Source organism: Chenopodium album, chromosome 1, assembly GCF_948465745.1.
Source record: "Chenopodium album chromosome 1, dcCheAlbu1.1, whole genome shotgun sequence".
Classification (NCBI taxonomy): Eukaryota; Viridiplantae; Streptophyta; class Magnoliopsida; order Caryophyllales; family Amaranthaceae; genus Chenopodium; species Chenopodium album.
The window spans coordinates 86,893,658-86,913,956 of record NC_137834.1 but is presented as its reverse complement, the minus strand read 5'-3'; the positions used below and the strand labels follow the sequence as shown (position 1 = coordinate 86,913,956).

The following is a 20,299-nucleotide window of genomic DNA, read 5'->3' as shown; positions in this document are numbered from 1 at the left end:
CCTATGCACTTTGTAAAATAATTATTTTTTTTTTTTGTTTTTGTTTTTGGGTTGTTTTGGGTTTGAGAAAAAAGAAAAAAAAAAAAGAGAGTGAGAATCATAAAGATTTGGAAAGTATAAAAGGTAATATATCTCATTGATATGGATTATGTGTGAAATTATTGGAGCTTAATTTTTAGAAAGTTATTTTTAGAGAATCTGTTTTGATTTAGATTAGGATGTATGTGGTGAGTCATTAATTTTATTTGTACATTTATTTGATGGAATTGGATTAGCTTGTAACTAATTGAGTAAATGGTATTAAAGGTAATGACAACAGATTGAAAGCTTTGATGATAAGCTAGACATGTCTAGTAAAGATGTATGAATTCGATCGTAAATAGATGGTCAAAATACAAATAAGAATCACGTTGTTGCCAAAAAAATATTTATATACATATATATGTGTAAAAAGTTTTACTAGTTTCGAATTGCATGCTTTAAACAAACAAGTGAAATACCTTAAATGTTCTATTGGCGGCGCTAGTTAATTTGATTGCATTAATGAGTCATTACAACTCTTATCATTTATTAAAGTTGTCATTGGATTTCATTCCCCGTAATTAAATGTATTTACTTGTAAAAAACATGCACTATTTGAAAACGGCTACGAAATACAAGGAATTCATAGTAATGATATTACATTGTATTAATTTGACTTAAAATATCTAATACAAAGAATATACCACGTATCTAAGCTAACTAACAAACATTTATGGATTAATTTTTATTCCTTTCCTTCGTCTTTGTAAATTATTTTTTCAAACTTTAAAATTAAAGGGATGTATTCCATATATGTAAATACTTTTTAAATTGCATTATTCATACAATATGTGAAACTATTATTTACATTATTTTGTTTTTTTTTGGAAAGCGATTACACTAGTTGATTTACTTGCATTAAGAAGTTATTACAATTGCGGATATTTAATAAAGTTGGCATTAGATTTCATTATTAATAATTAATTGCAAAATTTAAAGACAGTTTCTTAATAAAAGGGAATTAATATTAGTAATTTAGTACTAATAGGAATATTAACTAAATAAAATGTTCATCATAGGCCAATTTATAAACATGACTCCACAAGGTACGATTTTACAAATAAAAAATTGTAATATATATATATGGTTTGCCAGAATGTCAGCCTACATCAAACTGCATATGATCCAAATTCCAAACTGCATTACATAAAAATTATCCCAAGCTTTTAAAAATATAAAACTGTAAGACCCACTTGAAACTTTTCTGCCAATGTCCTTCATTGAAGCATTTTACCAACAAAAAACAATAACATTATTTGAGAGTTCAACTCTTTAGTACAAGTCACCTAACTATCAAATATAACAAGATACATGATAATTAAAAAAATTCTACATTTCAAATAGTTTTACTGGTAAAGTTTAAAAATCAAACTTATTTTACACCATCACCCTTCATAAATATATAGACAAAATATGCATAAAAAGTTTTTCTTCAGAACAATTATGATCTTATGAAAGATCCACATTGAACCTTTATTAAACTAATTATATATATCAAATCATTATTGTAGCATATAATAGTGATAAGACAGAAAAGAGCCATTCTAAAATCACCAAAACTCAGAATTAATTATTCGTGGACAATTGAACTACTTAGTTTTATGAAATCAAATTATTTGAAAACATACAGTGACCTTGGTAGACAGTTTCCACACAATTTTAGACCTTAGTAGATAAGGTAGTATGCTTTTTAAATAATTAAATTAACTAGTTTGAGAAAGGGAGTTGACAATATATTTGAAAATTATGTAAAAGCACTAAAGTGAAAAGCAACAATAACGTATCTTTATAATTTTCCAGAAAATAATTTTCATAAGTGCCTTATGGTTTATATTGCACCACAAACTTGGTACATGTTCCATCTATGCCAGCTGCCAAGGCACCGAGATGATTTTAAGCTGATGCACTATTCACCTATCGCCGTTGCTTGATTCTGTTAACACTTAACTCATTTCCTACCAAAACTAAATTAATTTACACATTTTTGTGTCTGAATAAGAACTAATAGATGCAGCTTGATTTCTATTTCCCCTTCGCGTAGCAACAGGTTGAAGACACGGACTGAACTAGAAATTGGAATTGCAAGGTAGCCTTCCCCAAAACCTGCATTGTCCTGCACCAACAGTAAACAAATTTACAGGAAATTACTAGAATGATTCCATAGAAACATTACGGAAAAAGAAGGTATAAAATGGCATCTCAGTAAAAGAGAGAAACTCCTGAATCTACAAAGGGGCACCAATATTACACAACCCTGTCCCACTTTCCAGAGAAACTCTAAAATTATAACAGTAATATATAATCTCCCCTACATACACACACACACACGGGTGAGAGAATAGAAAAAGGTATACAAACCTGTGTTGTGATAAACTCTTGAGCTCTGAAGCGTTGGTGATCGATCATAGAGCATGTCAACTCATTTAAAAATGCTCGACAGTTTCGGTATTCTCTTTTTCTTGTTAGACCCTTTTTGACATTGCATTCCTGCGGCTGGCTGCTTTTTTGGTTTACGGTAAGGCTTGCTAGGATCCTTATCTCCTTCGAAAAGGTTAGAGAGATTTAATACATTCAACACATTGACAGAAGCCTGAGTTTTGTGCTGTTTTAATATACTGGATGCATCTTCTAGCACATCCAGCATCTCTTCAGGAACCTCAGCATCCTGTTGTTTCTCTGTTGTGGGAAAAGTCTCTAGAACATTAAGTATCTCGTTTGGATCCAGTGTTTGGAGCTGTTTTGCCATCATGGGTACTTTTTTTAGCGTGACAGGGATCTCCTTTGGAATCTCGGCTTCTTTGTGCTGTCTAATTTCCAGCTTAGAATCTTGCTGTGGCATCTCATTCGGCAGTGAAAGAAAATTGTTGACATCTTTCACCACCTCTTTCTTATGCTGCTGCTTTCTTTTTGCTATACTTTGGCTGCTTAAAATTTCCCCCAACTGTTTATTAACAAGCTCATGTGGAGCATCTGTGCTCTTGCTCTGCTTCAGTTTTTTAGTACTTTGTCGGTGCAGTTGATCATCAGGACCATCTGTATTACGTTTTGACTTGCCCTTGCAAATTTGTGTCTCATGTTTAGGATCTTTTGAATTTGGCCTCCCTAGCTCCATTTGCTCAACTTTTACTTTAGATTTATGGAAGCCATCTTTCTTCTCTGAAAGGAGCTTGGGCCTAGAGTCGGTCATCCCACCCCTCATTGTATCCATAATAACTTTGCCAAGAACAAATCTGGTCTCTGCTATGTCCCCCTTCCCAAGCAATTCGTAATCAATGCCATAACAATGCCTTTTCTTCCTCAGATACTTAATGTTGCCCTCCAGCACGTCAAAAATTGCAGTTGCTGCTTTACCAGCATTCTTTGATATAAATACCTACAGACTCACAATGAACAGGAGATTTCAAAAAATGCCTCTGAAAATATCTGAACAACTGCAGAATGGGAGCATACTGAATATTTTACTTTCTCTGTTCTTTTCCAGTTGACACGATTTAACATTTGGCATTGACTACCATTTGAGACTTGTAGTTATGATGAAACATAATCATGTAGGATCTTGATACAATACTTTCCTATATATCAATGTATACTTTCATAATATCAAATTTAAACAATTATTTACTTATTGATAATTAGAGATATCAATCGTTAAACTTGTGCATTGGCAAACAGGATATAAGAAATGTGTCAATTTAAAAGGGAATGGAGGAAGTATGTAGTGTGTAAGAGTGGCAAACGCAAGCTAGTGCAAGAGAGGTTCTTAATTTCTTACCGCAGCAGGACATGGAGATGATGGGTAGCGAGCCATGATTTTACGAAGAATTTTGGAATCAGTCAAAGCACCAATAGAGTCAAGCACAATTGAAGCAAATTCAGAAACTCTCTCTGCAAGTTCCTCTTCTGCCACATCATCAAAGGAATTTAAGATCTCTGGCGTAAAATTAACATGCCCTCCAGAAAGTTCTCTGGCAGCTTTTACACCTTCGTCCCACGTGCCATGATACAGAAGAGATGAGAAGGTCCACACTACAAAAGCTTCTTGAGGATTATTGACCAATGCAAGGTGGAAAACCAGCAAGCTTATCCTGTTGCACACAAAAGAGGCATTTACATTTCAGCTTGCATTTCGAGTTTTCAACTCACATAATGATTTATCCCTTTCAGTCAACAATTATACTTCCAGCTTTCGGCTGTATTGATAAGATTCACTTTATTAAATTTATGTTCATATCAGCATAAGAAAGCTAACCGTGTCCTCTCTTCTCCTTCTCTCTTTGTAGTCTTTCACTCTTTTCTCTCTCACTCCCACAGGCCACAGGCGCACTCCCCCACCCCTTCTTTTTATGTCAACAATTATACTTCAAGCTTAAACAAGGTAGAGGGAGACCAAAAATGACTAGGCTACGTAATGCGCATGTTTAGATGGATATGCTGGAACACTCTGAGAAATAGAATCAGAAATGAAGTTATTCGCAAGAAAGTGGGTGCTGCAAGCATTGCAGACAAACTAAGGGAAAATCGTCTGTGTTTCAGGCATATAAGACGGAGACCGCAGGGTCCCCCGGTACGAAGAGTAGAAGAGTGGGATCATGGAAAGCTTAAACGAGGTAGAGGGAGACCGAAAATGACTTGGTAGGAAGGATTTAGGAAGGATATGAAGCAAATGGATTTGCATGATAATGCGGTATTTGATTGTAAGGGATGGAAGAGGAAGATTTTTGGGGATGACTATATGGAATAATTACTTTTGGTTCATGTAGCCAACCACACTTATGGGATTAAGGCTTTAATTGATTAAATTATACTTTCAGCTTACTGTAGTATTAACAGAGTTTACTACATTTAAGATTCAGATTCATATCAGCATAGGTTAGCCATGCCACCCCTCACTTCTCCTTCCCCCTCTCTCTCTCTCTCTCTGTGCACAATTTAAAAACACCTTATTGCCTGACCCAATCACCATATCTTGTCTTAATTTAGCCCATTGCGCCACAGACCCTTACAAAAGCACTTCGCTAAAAAGAGATTACTGTGCAACCTAAGCAAGTAAATAAGACAGACACCAGCAAAAAGCAATTTATATTGAATAGTTCCCTCTAAAAACAATATCAAGATAAAACTACCAGACTAGCAGGAAGAGCCACAGACAAGTAAGCAGTCCCAATCACTCTCCTGTGTATATTATTTAATTTCTCCAGCAGTGCTAGGCACAAAACATTTACCACACATGACAAAAGAATAAAGAGAAAATTTTCCTGTTTAGCACCTAGCAGCAAAGGACATGTTCCAAATTTATTTAACTACTACTTAAGTGTATAGAAGCCAAGCATTTAAATAGATACTTGCTCACCACAGGACAGAATCACAGGGTTGGTCACATGAAATCATGTCATCCAGATTAGAGAACAATTTCTGCACAGGAAAAAGAATGTCAAATAAGAAAGAATCGCGAAACATAAATAAAAATCTTCAGAATTCAAATCACCAAAGCTTCATTTCAAAGACAAAAATAAGGTCAAATACGCAATCATATGGTGAGTATAATAAATAAGAGAAGAAAATTAAGAGAGAGACAATATAAGTATAGGTTCTCCACAAATGATTTAAAGAGGGAAAGAGGAGACACAAAATAACTTGATATCTGTTCAAAAAACCTTTTCTAAGATCGTAGCCGTCCGAATTTATCCTTGGTTTTATACAATCTAATTCGAGTTTAAGTTTGAGTCAAGGGCATTAATTTCTTGGCACCAGGGTAAACAAGCTTAACATCCATCCTCTAAACAAGGTCAGCTGCAGTGCTGCACATTCATTGCTGAAAGAAAAGCTATGATACTGCTGGACAAACAAATCTGGTGTAGGTGAAATTTCATCCCTTTTGCACAACTTAATTCATAAATTTCCCAATCCTCAACCGCGCTACAGAGAAACTAATTTGATCATATTGTGGATTTATTTTAGGAATCTTTTATGTATCTATGGGTTTGTTTCCTATTCTTAGTATAGTGGGTTGCCTAATTCATGTACAGTTAGGTTTCAAGTAGAGCTCATCTTCTCAGAGCTATATCTATTGTAATGCTTCCACAGATTAATGCAAGGTCAATTGACATATTTTCCCTAAAGCTTATCAGCTCGACTAGAGAATACCAAGTCCTCATCAAAGATATCACACATCTTTCTACTGATGGTGTAGTCAACATCACTACCAATAACAATCCTTCATCAGCAATTTTTGCACCTCAATATGTCAGCCTCGGCCTCAATATTTGACTCCGTCCAATTAAATTTGAACTTGTATCAACCATATTATGTCATCATCATATTTCATTAGCAAAGGGAAAACCCTTCCACTGACCTCTCCAGCATTACTCAGCTTAACAGAATCCTCAACAGCCGGTGCTTCCATATTAATACTCCCTCCGTCCCTTAATACAAAGCCTCTTTCTCTTTATTACGTGAGTAATAAATGCTAGAAAGAGGCTTTGTATTAAGGACGGAGGGAGTAATAAATAATCTGAGTCATGCTTCTTAATGTTGATTTAGCCATGTTCTTTGTCAGAAATGGGTACCTATTACAATTGCAGAAACTCGAGCTCTCTCTGTTGAATATTTCATTTGGAGCTTCCTAAGGCCATAGAAAATAAGTTACACTATAGGTGTAACAAGCAGTTTCTGATTTTTAAGCTAATTGTCCAGCTAATCGAACTTTTGAAAAAGTTGTTATTGTTGTTTTTATTACTCCCTCCGGCCTCCGTTCCCGACTAGCCGCAACACTTTCTTTTTCATTTATTATCTATTATATATTAATTGCAACAATTCCTTATTTGGTAAGTATCCACTAATATCTTATTATTTTTCATCCCACTAACTCCACCTTACACAAATATTTTATCTTCTCTCCTACTAACACTTAAATATATCCCCACTAACTATAATTTATATTTTAAAATCCCCTCTTTGGTCCCCACCCTAAAAAAATTTCTAAAACTTTGTGCCCTCCCTATTATTGAAATTATTACGAAATAGAGGGAGCATTGCTTTTAAATTCACATATCAGGGGAAAAAAAACCTTATTGTACTTATTATTTAATTTTTCAGATTACAGACTACGTGTACATTTTCTTAAAAATTCACATTATGCTTTCAAATGATTGTACAACCTAGGATAACTTATTTGTTGCATAAGATGGAGTAGTATAAAGAGCAACGAGCATAAAAAATTAGCATAGAAGTATTGTATACATAAGTATTCAAATGTACAAAGATGTTGGACTATCATGTGATGTTCATTGTACCTAGCACTAATTACAAACCAGAAAAGGAGAGCAATAAATGTAAAGCCCATATTTCTTGCTCAATTTTATACATACCATCAACATTACAGGAGTTTGTCCAGCAGATTGATCAGCAAGGTAAGCAGCCTGGAAAACATGCAATTAATCAGTCATATTCACTCTGACAATAAATATAATTCACACAAGTAAGTTTTTATCTACTTACATGAAATGGAAGGAAAATCTCAAGAATTTTAAACTTCTGAAGAAGGAGGAAGGAAGACTGAGAAGCACCATATGACAGCATATAATTCATCTCCATCATTAACCTGGCCTATGAAATCAAACAGTCAGTAACAGTAATTCCAGACAAGTTAAAAAATAGTCCTAAATAAAAAATCACTGAAAGACAAGTTTAGGAGAAACTTTCTATCAGATTAAAATTACCATGTATTTTAACAATGAACAGTCTGCTTGATTAAAATTCTTTTTATTCAAAAAAAAATTATTAACAATTCCTTTGAAATGAAAGGTGTTTTGCAGGAAGAGAAGTACATTGATGATAGGATGCCATAAAAAATTTAAACAACCCCTGTGTCGACACAAAAAAGGACAATCAATTTGATACCGCAACTTAAATCTCACAACAATCTACTTAAGATGGAAGGTGAGAATACAAAAATCCCATATTAGAACTATTTTTGGCAAAAAGTCATTTTACTAATTACTATAATGCTTTTAAAGGCATAAAGTTGAAAGAATATGCCAATGACCCAATGCACAGGGCCAAATTCCTTTATTAATACCTTATCCAGGGTTTTAACAGAAAGATAGAGGTTTTCTATTGCTTTCTCTGTCTCTTTTGTAAACGAGAAACCTAAACGAGCAGCAATTCTTAGTCCCCGCAAAATTCTTGCTGCACAACAAGATTTGAACTCTTATTCAATGATGGTTGTTATGTTTCAATAATATATCAGTTTACTAAGTATTGAGTAAATTACCACAATCTGCTTGGAATGATGATTGAGCAGGGGCTAGAGTCTGTAGCTGAGATGATATATTTAGGAAATGCATTAATGACACGAACATGACGGATGAAGATGACAACTTCAAAAAAATACAATATAAAGTACCTTCATGGACAACAAATCTGTCATTCCATCGGTATAATCATAAATTTTTTGCGCAAATGGATCATAGAACAAACTGCAAACGATCACAAGAAAGATAAGTCGGGGAGTTTAACTATCTCTAAACATCCATGCAGAAGTACAGACACTTAAACAGCATAGATTTATTCAAAAAATAACAAAAAACCAGAATCTCGCATATCAATATACAAAATAAATTTAATAGAACCCAAAGTGAGAAGAAGAAACTATGTTACCTGGGCTTGGGTAAGGGTGCCAGCAGTGTTTGAAACACATGCCTAGACACTAGAGCCTAAGACACTTAGAAAGGCCTGACAAGGCATTTCGATGAGGCACCAATGAGACAGTCTAAGGCGCAAACAGATGTGCTAAAGTGGGCAAAAGGACACATTGAGGCACAATAAGGCACCATGGCTGCTTTAATTTTATTTTTTCCGCAACCTGATTCTACACAAAGAGCCTTAGGTTTTTAGAATTGACCTCACTACATTTAACCACATGCCTTGCGCCTTTACTTTGCACTTAGGATCTAAGACCCTACTGCCTTAGTGCACCTTGAGCCTTTTCAAACACTACATGTCATACATGGGCACATATCTTGTGTCCAACTTGCCTTAATCCAAGATTCTGGCATTGAGACCAGACTGCAAGAAAGGGGTAAGAATAAAAAAAGAGAGAGAGAGAGATGTACTCTACTTAAGGGGCGTTTGATTGAATATATTGCGAATTTCTCAAATCTATTCTTAGGGGTATTTTGATTAGGTTACATCACTTTATACTAGTATTCCAGTTATATTGAAATACTTAACTATTTCTCTCTAATGTGAGGAAAAAAAAAAAAAAAAAACCAACAAGGAAGTAGATAAATATCTCTATCTTAAGCAGTCGACAATATATATACATATAAAGCACAGGGTATGCAAATAGTGTGCATTAGATCCGCCCCTACAGCCTATAATTACTGATGTCCAAAAGGGTGAAGAGCCAGAAAAAAAAATTGATGTGAATAAGTCAATGAATTTAAGAAAAAAACTTTTGAAGAATCTGTTTCTCCACTATTGATAATTCGGATCCTGGTGATCTCAGCAATTTGGTGCCCACAAGGCCACAACTCTCTTCCATCTTGTTTGTCCAAACAGACTGTACCCAGGGCTTAACTCTTTCCATTCCAGATAATGGTTATCTCAATTATTTTGCTTTGGATGCCTTATTGTCATCAAGCTAACATTCAATCTTCTTTTCTTAGAGTTTGTAGTCAAGTATTATTTAAGAGAGGATGATGTAGATAACAAGAGAAAGACGAAAACATGAATTGTCATTTTTTTGTATTGTAATCTAATTAAAATAGTTTGTCACATTCACATATTCTTCAGAGACACTAAGATATTGGATTTATGTTCAGGACATCCGACTGTAGAATTAATGAATCATAGATACCCTAAAGGAACTTTATCCCAGATTTGAGCACATATACAAGGGCAAGGTACATTAAGCAAAAATGCTCTTTCATAGCTCTATGATACCTTTGGTACCTTTGGTGAAAAAAAGTTCAAATTGTGATAGGCTTGTATATATTTAATTGGAAATTCAAAAATATACTTGTATGACATCAGTGCAGGCAAAACCCTCTTATGGGTATTAAAATGTAATTCAGTGTCCTCAGCGACCAATTGCTGCACTTATGTAGAGTCTGTGTCAAGTTAAACTATTTTAAATTACACGCTATCAACAGTTCAACACTTTAGCATCAGAGGAAGCCCAAGTCGTAGTTGACAGCTGAAATAAACCAAAGCCAAGCTCCTTACATAGAAGGTAACTTGTCTTGACATGGATTTATCCGGATGTCCCGGAAAGTCTAAGTAACATTGAGAAAAAGAAATGAATACTACCTGTTGATGGTAAAATCTCGGTGCAAGGAATTTCTCCAACGCATGAGATCCTTTTCATCATAACCTTTTGGCATCTTAGGCAGATGAGCTTCTTCTTTCTCTCCATCCTGGCTTGTCACTGTTTCAAAACTAGATACCTGGAGACCAAAACCATGCAACGAGATAGTACAGACAGCCAGACAGGACCATTAACACTCAAGTGGCAATTTTAAAACACAAACATCCTCAGGAAGGCGAGAAGTGATATTACAAACCTCAACTTCAGAACCTCTGACATGAACCTTACATATTGGAAACCTTCGGCCCACTATAAAAGCACGATGAAATTTTTTCTTGATCTGCAAGAAAAGGCAAATGGAGAAGTTACTAATAAATTCTTCATGAATGAATCGCAAGTATGAGGTTAATACTAAGCATCACATCACCTGTCGGAGACTTGCTGATGTGACTACATCAAAATCTTTGGGGATTTTGTTCAGTAGTAAATCTCTAACACATCCACCAACAAAGTAAGCATCATGACCTGCAGATTAACAAATCAGAAGATGCCTTATCAATAAAGATTTCCCAATGTACATTAGTAAAAAAGTATTGAATCATGACTGTTGTGAAACAAAAGTACAAAACAGTCAAGGTATATTTCCCAATTCCCACCATCTGAGTCAATGTTCATTATTACTCGGAGCCTCTTCATTTCATCTCAAGTACCCATGTCGGACCCTCGACACTTGGACGTGGGTAGGACACTTGGACACTTCATTCTTGTTCAAACTTATGGAAAATATTCACAAAAAAGCCGAGTTGAAACTCGGACACATACCGTGTCGGAAATGGTTTCCGAGTCTGAGTAACATAGATCCGAGATCCTATTATCCTTTCAGCTTTGATTCTATGCGTCAAAACTTTCGAATAGTTATTGGGCTCATACCCACACTTACGTTCAAGCCTTCTCCCTTATTCCTCATACTATAAGATCTTATGATAGCTCTCAGCCATATTTTTACCACATTATTCGAAGATGGAACTGATGGGAAAATTTTAATTAATTTCAACTTTAATTTTGAACTGAAAAGCCCCCAAAGTTCAAACTGTGGTGGCTGGTGGGGACAACTTTGGTATTTTCAAATAACTTCAGGGTTAAATCCCATAATATAGGCATAGATTTGCAAAACAGACAACTGCTGCAAAGTTAATAACAACTTTCCATGACATTGCTACAGCATGAATCCATGTCAACCTTAGAATAAAGAAACTAATAAGCACCAGAGTTACAGTAAATCAAATAACAAAAAGTGAAATAAACTAAAATAATAAAGCTTGGAAGATGCTAAGATAAGCTAGAAATACAAGGTTCACATTTCCTATAAACCAAACTGCTCAATATTATTGACAAAATACTAGCTTCAAGCACCCAATCCAAGCACCTAAACACAATGCAAGACTCAGCTAAGCAACCTAAGAGAGAGTGTATCTTGTGTACTGAAAGAAAAGGGGTTTAAAAAAAAAAAAAGGTGGTGATCAATGAAAAGCCAATAGCTAAGAGAAAGGATGACGAGTACAGTATAGCACAACAAACCAGCCATGAGGAAAAATCAAAATGCGGCACAGAGAGAGAAATTGAAGATTTTTAAGTGATTGCCCAGGATGTCAAATTCCATTTGTTACTATTTTTCCATATTAAATCAGTATGATAGTAAGTAACAAGTTAACAACTCATATAAGCATGAAGGGCCAACTAGATGAAAATCTAACTTCTAATACTGCCTTATTTAATTTAGTCCATTTAAGACCGACAAACAGATTTGTACAAGCAATCAAGAGAGTAACCTTCACTCTGTAGAATCTTAACAACAGTCTTTGATCCATATGGTATCATCGACAATGTTAATCCTAGTTCCCTTGCATCCATCTTTTTCCATTTTGAAGTGTCAGCATACTCAGCAACATCTGTAAACATGGTGATCGCATAAAAAATTAATTCATCGATTAGCTTTGTTACATGTGTCAATCATATTTTACAATTGAAAGTACAATTCATTACCAACAAAAGTAAAGCCGCAATCCTCTCAAGTCTTGTTATGACGGATTGACGGATACAAAAAAGATTAGCGAAGAACATATCAGAACACACGGGTTTACATGGTTCACTAACAATGGATACCTACGTCCATGGGCAGGTGAAAGAAAGTTTTATTGATATTGAGAATAGGCCCAACTTGTTGATCATGGGGTTATTTGTAGGGAGCAAACAAATTCAAGACATGCTCTTACATGTTTGTTCCTTTTCTTTTATAAAATATGAAAGATATGAGTTCCGGCAAATGGACATTGAGGGGTACCCATCCCCCAAACACACACAAGAAGAAACACCAAATCACAGGCTGCATATATATATTAAAGAAAACACATGCTAGAGACGTTAGGAAAATGGGGACAACAAAAGATGGATACAAATCGATCTAGACAAAAAGCAATCTCGCAAATCATTGTTATGGACAGAGAAAATCCTCCCAACTTGAATACTAATATCATTCACCATTGTTTCTCAGAAGATACATACAGCACATCAAAATCTAGCTAACTCAGGGCACAATGAAAGCCAAAATCATAACTAACACACCCATCAAAATAAAATCAAAGGGTCATAATTCTAGATTACTAGGAAGTGGAATAACATATAATTTAAGCAAAAACGATGCATCTATTAGGCTTGAGGAATAAACATGTACACAATTTCAAATGCTGAAAGATAGAGCTAAGCCCAGAAATTACCAGAGGCAACCATTGCTTTAGGACCCAACTCTTCAAAAAACTCAGCTTCTGAACCCTTTTCAAGGACAGTGTGACAAAACCTCTGAAAAAAAAGTAAACCAAAATTACAAGCTTGAAAAATGTAACACCCAGAAAGTGTTCGACGAAATGCCTCAAAGAACATACAAAAAAAAAGGAGAAATAAAGAGGAGGAGAGAGAGAGAGTAACCAGTTGTGGAAGAAGGCATTTGAGTCTGCAAAAGGAGGGTTTTAATTTGATAGATGTCGCCATAATAATGGTAGACTCATTTGTGCAGAAGAACCATTTGAAGAGAGGAAGAAGGAGGTGAAAACCCCGCGCTTAAGAAGAAAGAGACAGAGTATGTTGGCTGCAACGTTGCTGCTAATTCTTGCCTTTTGAACCAAGTTTAGTTTATTAGGTCTCTCGGTAACAAAGAAAATGTGAAGATTAAAGCAACAATGATAATATACTCCCCTATTTTGTAGATAAAAAAAAATGGAGTATTCATTTTGAATTAAAAGTATTTGAATGAGCATTTTTATATTGTTTGATAAGAATAAAAAAATACGTAGTACTATATCATGAACTTCTGATTATGATGCGCATTATGTTTTTGAATTAACATATACTTATGTAATAGTTAGAGATTATAAAATAATGATTTTCCAGTAAATTTTGAACTAAATACATGTTTGCTAGACCTACTTACAACACGAGAATAGCAATTTCTTATCAAACATATTTACCTTGAAAGTTTTTAAATCGGTGCATATTCCAATAACATTAAGGGAAAACCAGAGGAAATACAGTTGATTTATGGTTGAATTGTAAATTAAAGCAACGATTGTTCATTGGCAACTCATAACCCTGTTTAATCGTCTCATAGGATGAGTTTGGTCATTCTTTCTTTGCCCGATGAAAACATACATACTTATGCTTTCTCTTTGACAAAACCCAACCGCCACTGTCAGCTTCCTTTGTCTTCTCGTTGGTGAAGTAATAATTCTTATGATGTCCTTTTCCGTTCTGAAACGCATCACAGCACCGATCAATCAATCATCCCGTTTTTTCACTGAAGCCCGTTATTGCCAATCTCTATGCTAACTTGTCGATCGACCACAAAACACATCATAAGAAGAGAACATGGTCACCCCTATGTTTTAAGGTTACCATGCCCTAATTTCACCATAATCACAAGGTTTTCATTTAATTTGATGGTGAAGCCACTAGAGAGGGTGGGGTTGTTGGTGGAAACATAGGTTGAGGTTGGTGGAGAATGAGAAGGATGGAGAATATTCAATGGTGTCAGTTAGGGATGGCAACGGGTCCAATATATTTTGCCTAATTTTTTGCAAAAAATGTAATTTTTGGGTCAAAAAATTTATTTCAAACTTACATTGTTGGTTATTAAGTTCAACCCCAAATTAACCAACTTATACACTCATATTTTAAAATACGATGTTACATATGAGCTAGTGAAAAAACAACGATGATGTATATAATATGAGCATCCAAAATTCAGGTTAATCTTTATCATTACTAACATTATCAACATTTTTAATAAAGAAACAAACAATTTTAGTTTTTTTTAATAGGAAAAATAAAAAAAAAAACGGGTCCGCGGATCTGGATCCGGGTCTAGAGCCCAGACCCAGATCCAGATCCGTTTTTGTCAGCAGGACCCAGATCCGACCCGGATCCGTTGAGTCCAAAATTTGAAGACCCAGATCCGTGAAAAACGGATCTGGATCCACGGATCCGGGTCGGTCCAGGTCCATTGCCATCCCTAGTGTCAGTGGAATATCCAACTCAACACATTACTCCAGCAACACATCAACAACACTAATATGATGTGTATGATTTCACCGTTCTTTTTATTTTACAACCTTGTCGTTAGATGAAAAAACTCGTTTATCAATTCGTTATAATTAGCTATATACACCCGTCTATAATGTACACCAGAGTCATTTGCTCATTTAACCAAAAAAAGAGTAAAAATCGAATATATGGTACACCCGGCTACAGTGTACACGCGAGTTTACATAATAGGCTCTCTCAACTGCGTACTCCATATTTGAATTTGCGGCCTTGCGGGGCACCCCACTCTAATTTCCAAAATTGCTCACCTACGCATCCGCAGATTCCGCACTGGCGCACTGCTCTGCTCTCACTCAAATCCACCCACCAATTCTCCGACGAAATTCCCATTTTCTCTCTCCTCCCTCCACCGATGCCGGCGGCCTACTCAACGACGACACCCACAATTCATTCAAACTGGAGGTCTTGGAAATCACTCTCACCACCACCCAAAATTGATTTCCCAATTCGCAAAACCCCAATAAAGTAAAAACAAAAACAAAATTAGGGCAAAAAAAAATCAATGGATTTCCTAGAATTAGAAGGAATTGAAGGTTTAAGATGGTCATGGAATTCATGGCCGACTTCGAAATCCGAGGCAACTTCTCTGGTAATCCCACTTTCAATTATGTGCACACCATTAGCTTTAATGGAGTCTTCTGAGCTTCCTGTATTAGAATATGAACCCTTGATTTGTATCAAATGTGGGGCAATTTTGAACCCTTATGCTCGGGTTGATTATCAATCGAAGATTTGGCATTGCCCTTTTTGTCATAATAGAAATGGGTTTCCTAAATCGTATGCTGGGATTGGTGAAAACAATCTTCCTGCTGAACTTTTTCCTACTTATAGTGCGGTTGAATATCAGTATCAATTTAGTAATTTAGGGGGTGGAAATGGGTTGTCTTCTTCCTCTTCATCTAGCTCGATTCCGTCGATGTTGGCAGGGGCGGTTGATTCGAAACTCGGGCCGGCTTTCGTGTTTGTGGTGGATCTTTGTACGCCGGAGGATGAGCTTAGGGCGCTTAAGAAGGAGTTGTTGCATGTGATCTCTTTATTGCCTGAGAATACATTGGTGGGATTGGTTACTTTTGATTCAATGGTTAGAGTTCATGATTTAGGTTTTGCTGATTGTAATAGGGTTGTGCTCTTTCAAGGTAGCAGGGATCTCAGCTCAACTCAGGTAATTTTTTTTTTAATTTGTTGCTTCAAATTTTTAAATTTTCATTAACTCTTATTTGTTGCCAAGTTTAGCATTGATTGGTAAACTAATTAATTGTTCTATTTCAATTAACTATGTGAATTACTTGTTTATTGGATCATGGTGAAACCGTGAAAGTTGATGACTTGAAATTTTGTTTTGTTTTCCTCTTATTGGTCTAGAGTGATGCCTGGACTATTTTCTTCAATGGTACCTAAAAGATTATGAGTTGGCTAGAGTTTTATTAAAATGATAATCTATTAAAATGATAATCTCCAGGTTGGCTTCTTAATAAGTTAAAAATGGTTGTATCACTTGCGTGGCATTGTCAATAGGTCTGCTGCAGTTTTCAAATCACCATTTTTATCATAAAGAGTTGGATTTGGAAACTGTAGTTTAGAATTGGGAAAGCTTTAATAGCTGTGCACTTTACTCGTATCAGTCGTATGGCTTATTTGGTATGACCGTATGAGGTTATAAATCAAGAGAATGGTAGGTGTTTGTGTGTAATTTGGCATGGAGTATCCCTGTGAATGTCAACTGCTATGTATCTCTACCTACAAACCTGTACTTTCCTTCATACATTTCCTTGAAGTGGTAGTGAGTGTTATACACATGTTAAGAAGAAAACCACATGCTTATAAAGGAGATGAGTTACTTTGGACATATATATGTGACATTCTCTGCGAAATATTACACAAAAACCATTATGATTTATGCAAGAGTTTGAAGAATTCATACCACATCGGTGATGACCTCTATCAAGGTTCCATCTTTTGCAAGATGGGGGTTAGGATCTAAAGGCTTCCCCTGCAGCTGCTAAGAGGTGTAATTGATTATAGTGGTAATGGCCTCATTTGATATCTTGGCTTCTCCACTAGGAATAATTGCAGGACACTTCTATGAGGAAATTTGACCTATTCCACTGTAATAAAAGTCTTGAAATTTTGCTCAATATGAAAACTTTTGACTTGTTAGAAAGTATCAAAGTTCTTACCTCAGAGTTTTCCTAGAGAATAGTGAGTAGAATGTAGCACTATAGGCTTTTGAGACAACTCTTTTGCAGTAATTTCAACATAGTAAGAGGGTCTCATACATGTATTAATGTTGAATCTCAATTATAAACAATGATATACCTTTTCATGCATGCCTTGGCGATTAGATTAGATCAATATATTTAATTATCGATTAGCAAAAATTATATATATAAGAAAATTATATTTTTAAAATGTATATTAGGGAGAGAGGGAGAGAGAGTTTTCCATAATTCTAGCTATCTAGTTTTAAGATGACTAGATCGTGTCGTGCATAATTCTAGCTGTCTAGTTTAAAGATGATTAGATCGTGTCGTGCGGACGAAGTAGAGAGGCTACACTTGGAAAATTCATTTTTGTTCTTAATTGAATTGACAAGGAGGAATGCATCAAGAAAATATCATTTTTTATGATTGAGATTCTGTATCAAAATGTGTATGAGATCCATACACCATTTTGTCGTTTCCACAATAGTTTCATCAAAACCCTACAAGCTTTTGCATTGTAGAGCTTAAGAGAATATGCTATAGCTTCCTCGTCTACGAGTGTAGCAGTGTGAAAAATGGTCTTTATGTGTATTTCAGGTCACCTGATGATAGATAATGTAGAATCTACTGCTTATGTTCTATTATTTTCAATTTAAGCTTCAGAATCTGGTAGTCCAGTGGCCTATGGGAGAACGGCGTCAAATGAAAGTTGCATTATGTTCCTCCCATCTGAATTCATGTCGGTGAAGACGGAATAAGTTATCTAATAATTTCATTTCTAAGATTATTTCTTATGTTATGTCTCACCCTCAGATTCAACAACTACTACAATTTCCAACCATGAAACAACCTTACCTTGGGAAGACCACGGTTGTCCAAAAGCAAGGCTTTCTGTTAGCAGTGTCAGACTGTGAATTTGTTGTCACAACAGCAATTGAAGAGATATGCTCTTCAGGAATTGTTGCTCGTGGTCATCGCTCCCTGAGGGCTACTGGAACTGCAATATCTGTTGCAGTCGCACTTATAGAAGGATGTACAGTGAAAACAGGTTCCAGGGTCATGGTCTTTACATCTGGGCCTGCAACTATTGGCCCTGGCATTGTCGTGGAGTCTGATTGTAGCTATTCAATAAGAAATCACCAAGAGTTGATAAATGGTCATGCTCCTTTTTTCGAAAAGTCTTGCAGTTTTTATAAGAAAATCACTCAGCGATTATGTGATGCTTCCGTAGTTCTTGATTTGTTTGCTTGTTCTTTGGATCAAGTGGGAGCAGCAGAATTAAAAGCCCCAGTTGAAAGGTCGGGTGGATTTATGATGCTCGGAGAAGTATTTGACTCAGAGCATTTTAAGAAATGTTTACGTCATCTATTTAAATGTGACAGCAATGGGAACCTGAAGATGTGTTTGGATGCATCTATAGAAGTGGTGACAACTAATGATGTAAAGATTTGTGGTGCCCTAGGTCCATGTGTATCTCTTCGGAAGAGGAATAGTCTAGTGAGTGACAATGAGATTGGGGAAGCTTCTACTAATGCATGGAAGTTGTGCTCTCTGACAAACAAGACATGCATTGCGTTTTTCTTTGAAGTTAATGACAGTCAGAAAGTTGAACCTGGCTCTGCATTTTTTATTCAGTTTATTACCCGTTACCGATATGGAGCAACTGGGATCCGGAGAAGAGTGACAACTGTAGCAAGAAGGTGGGTGGGGAAGAATTCGCCGGAGATTTCTGCTGGATTTGATCAAGAAGCTGCAGCTGCTGTCATGGGCAGGCTTGCAATTGACAGAGCAGAGAGGCATTTTGTTAGAGATGTCATCAGGTGGCTGGATGATAATTTAATACGATTTGCTTCCCAGTTTGGAGACTACATTCAAGAAGACCCATCTTCATTTCGCCTTTCATCGAACTTCTCTCTGTATCCTCAATTTATGTATTATCTAAGAAGATCCCAGTTTATCAATGTATTTAACAGCTCTCCAGATGAGACCGCTTTCTTTACGTTGATGTTGAATCGTGAAGGAGTGGTTGGTTCTATGATCATGATTCAACCAACGCTTTTCCAATATTCATTTGAGGGCCCACCTATTCCGGTCCTCTTAGATATTTGCTCAGTGTCTCCTGATGTAATTTTGCTTTTTGATTCATACTTCTATGTGGTCATTCACTATGGCTCAAAGGTTGCACAGTGGCGGAAGCTTGGTTATCACAAGGACCCTAATCATGAGAATTTCAGAAAGTTGTTGGAAGCACCTGAACTGGATGTAGACCAACTTATTGCCGAACGGATGCCAGTTCCTAAAGTCATCAGATGTGACCAGCACAGCAGTCAGGCTAGGTTTCTTCTCGCCAAGTTGAACCCATCTGTAACCCATAATTCAAAGTATGCTGACGGCTCGGAAATCATATTCACTGATGATGTGAGTTTGCAAGTTTTCATGGATCACTTACAAGAATTGGCGGTGCGAGGATGATAACTTCATAATCATTCCAGGTTTTTTTTTTTTTTTTTTTTTTTTTTTTTTTTTTGGGGGGGGGGGGGGTGGTTATGAATCTGCCTTTTCTTAATGAAAAAAAGAAGAAAAAAAAAAAAGTCATCAGATATGGTGTTTTTAAGAGAGGCAAATTTCCTCTTCTTTATATTTAACCATTAGGAAAGGAGAGGATATTTGCTCTTTCCTTCTTGTGTATGCAGTGAATTGATTGTTAATTTACACATTCAAATATACCATACCAACTCATTTTTGTAAAAAGCCTTCAGGTATTGCTTTCAGAAGGCGTGAATGGAATATTATGGTTTCCAACCCTTATATTCACTAGCCTTTCCTTTTGGGTTCAGGTGCAGAAACTATATCAGCCCAAAATAGGAAAAATGCTTAGGACTGACATTTTTTCCCTTTTTGGGGGGCACACCGCGAGGATGGCATCTATTTGGGTTGAGGGTATTTTCATTTTTCCCCATTTGCCATTTTCACTTCTTTTTATCCAGAGTTCTGGATGCAGCCATTGTCAGTCTATGAATTGTGGATGAACCTGATGTGGCTGCCCTGCGATTGT

The 20,299-nt window shown here is 35.9% G+C and overlaps 2 protein-coding genes across 2 annotated transcripts; one reads left to right on the top strand and one right to left on the bottom strand.

Moving 5' to 3' along the window:
* Positions 1-1,772: 1,772 nt before the first annotated feature.
* LOC145624830 (uncharacterized) lies at positions 1,773-13,564 on the bottom strand. Its single transcript, XM_081677919.1, has 15 exons — positions 13,373-13,564; positions 13,165-13,246; positions 12,220-12,339; positions 10,818-10,915; positions 10,647-10,730; positions 10,393-10,529; positions 8,486-8,558; positions 8,354-8,399; positions 8,159-8,268; positions 7,579-7,686; positions 7,449-7,499; positions 5,432-5,493; positions 3,854-4,166; positions 2,440-3,454; positions 1,773-2,194 (listed from the first exon to the last, which is right to left on the bottom strand). Exons 1-14 carry the CDS (start codon positions 13,433-13,435, stop codon positions 2,501-2,503), a joined length of 2,301 nt encoding a protein of 766 aa, XP_081534045.1. The 5' UTR covers positions 13,436-13,564; the 3' UTR covers positions 1,773-2,194; positions 2,440-2,500.
* A 1,722-nt stretch (positions 13,565-15,286) lies between these two features.
* Positions 15,287-19,731, top strand: LOC145624822 (protein transport protein SEC23 G-like). Its single transcript, XM_081677912.1, has 2 exons — positions 15,287-16,205; positions 18,058-19,731. The coding sequence occupies exons 1-2, from the start codon at positions 15,546-15,548 to the stop codon at positions 19,714-19,716; spliced, it is 2,319 nt and encodes a 772-aa protein (XP_081534038.1). The 5' UTR covers positions 15,287-15,545; the 3' UTR covers positions 19,717-19,731.
* Positions 19,732-20,299: the final 568 nt, after the last annotated feature.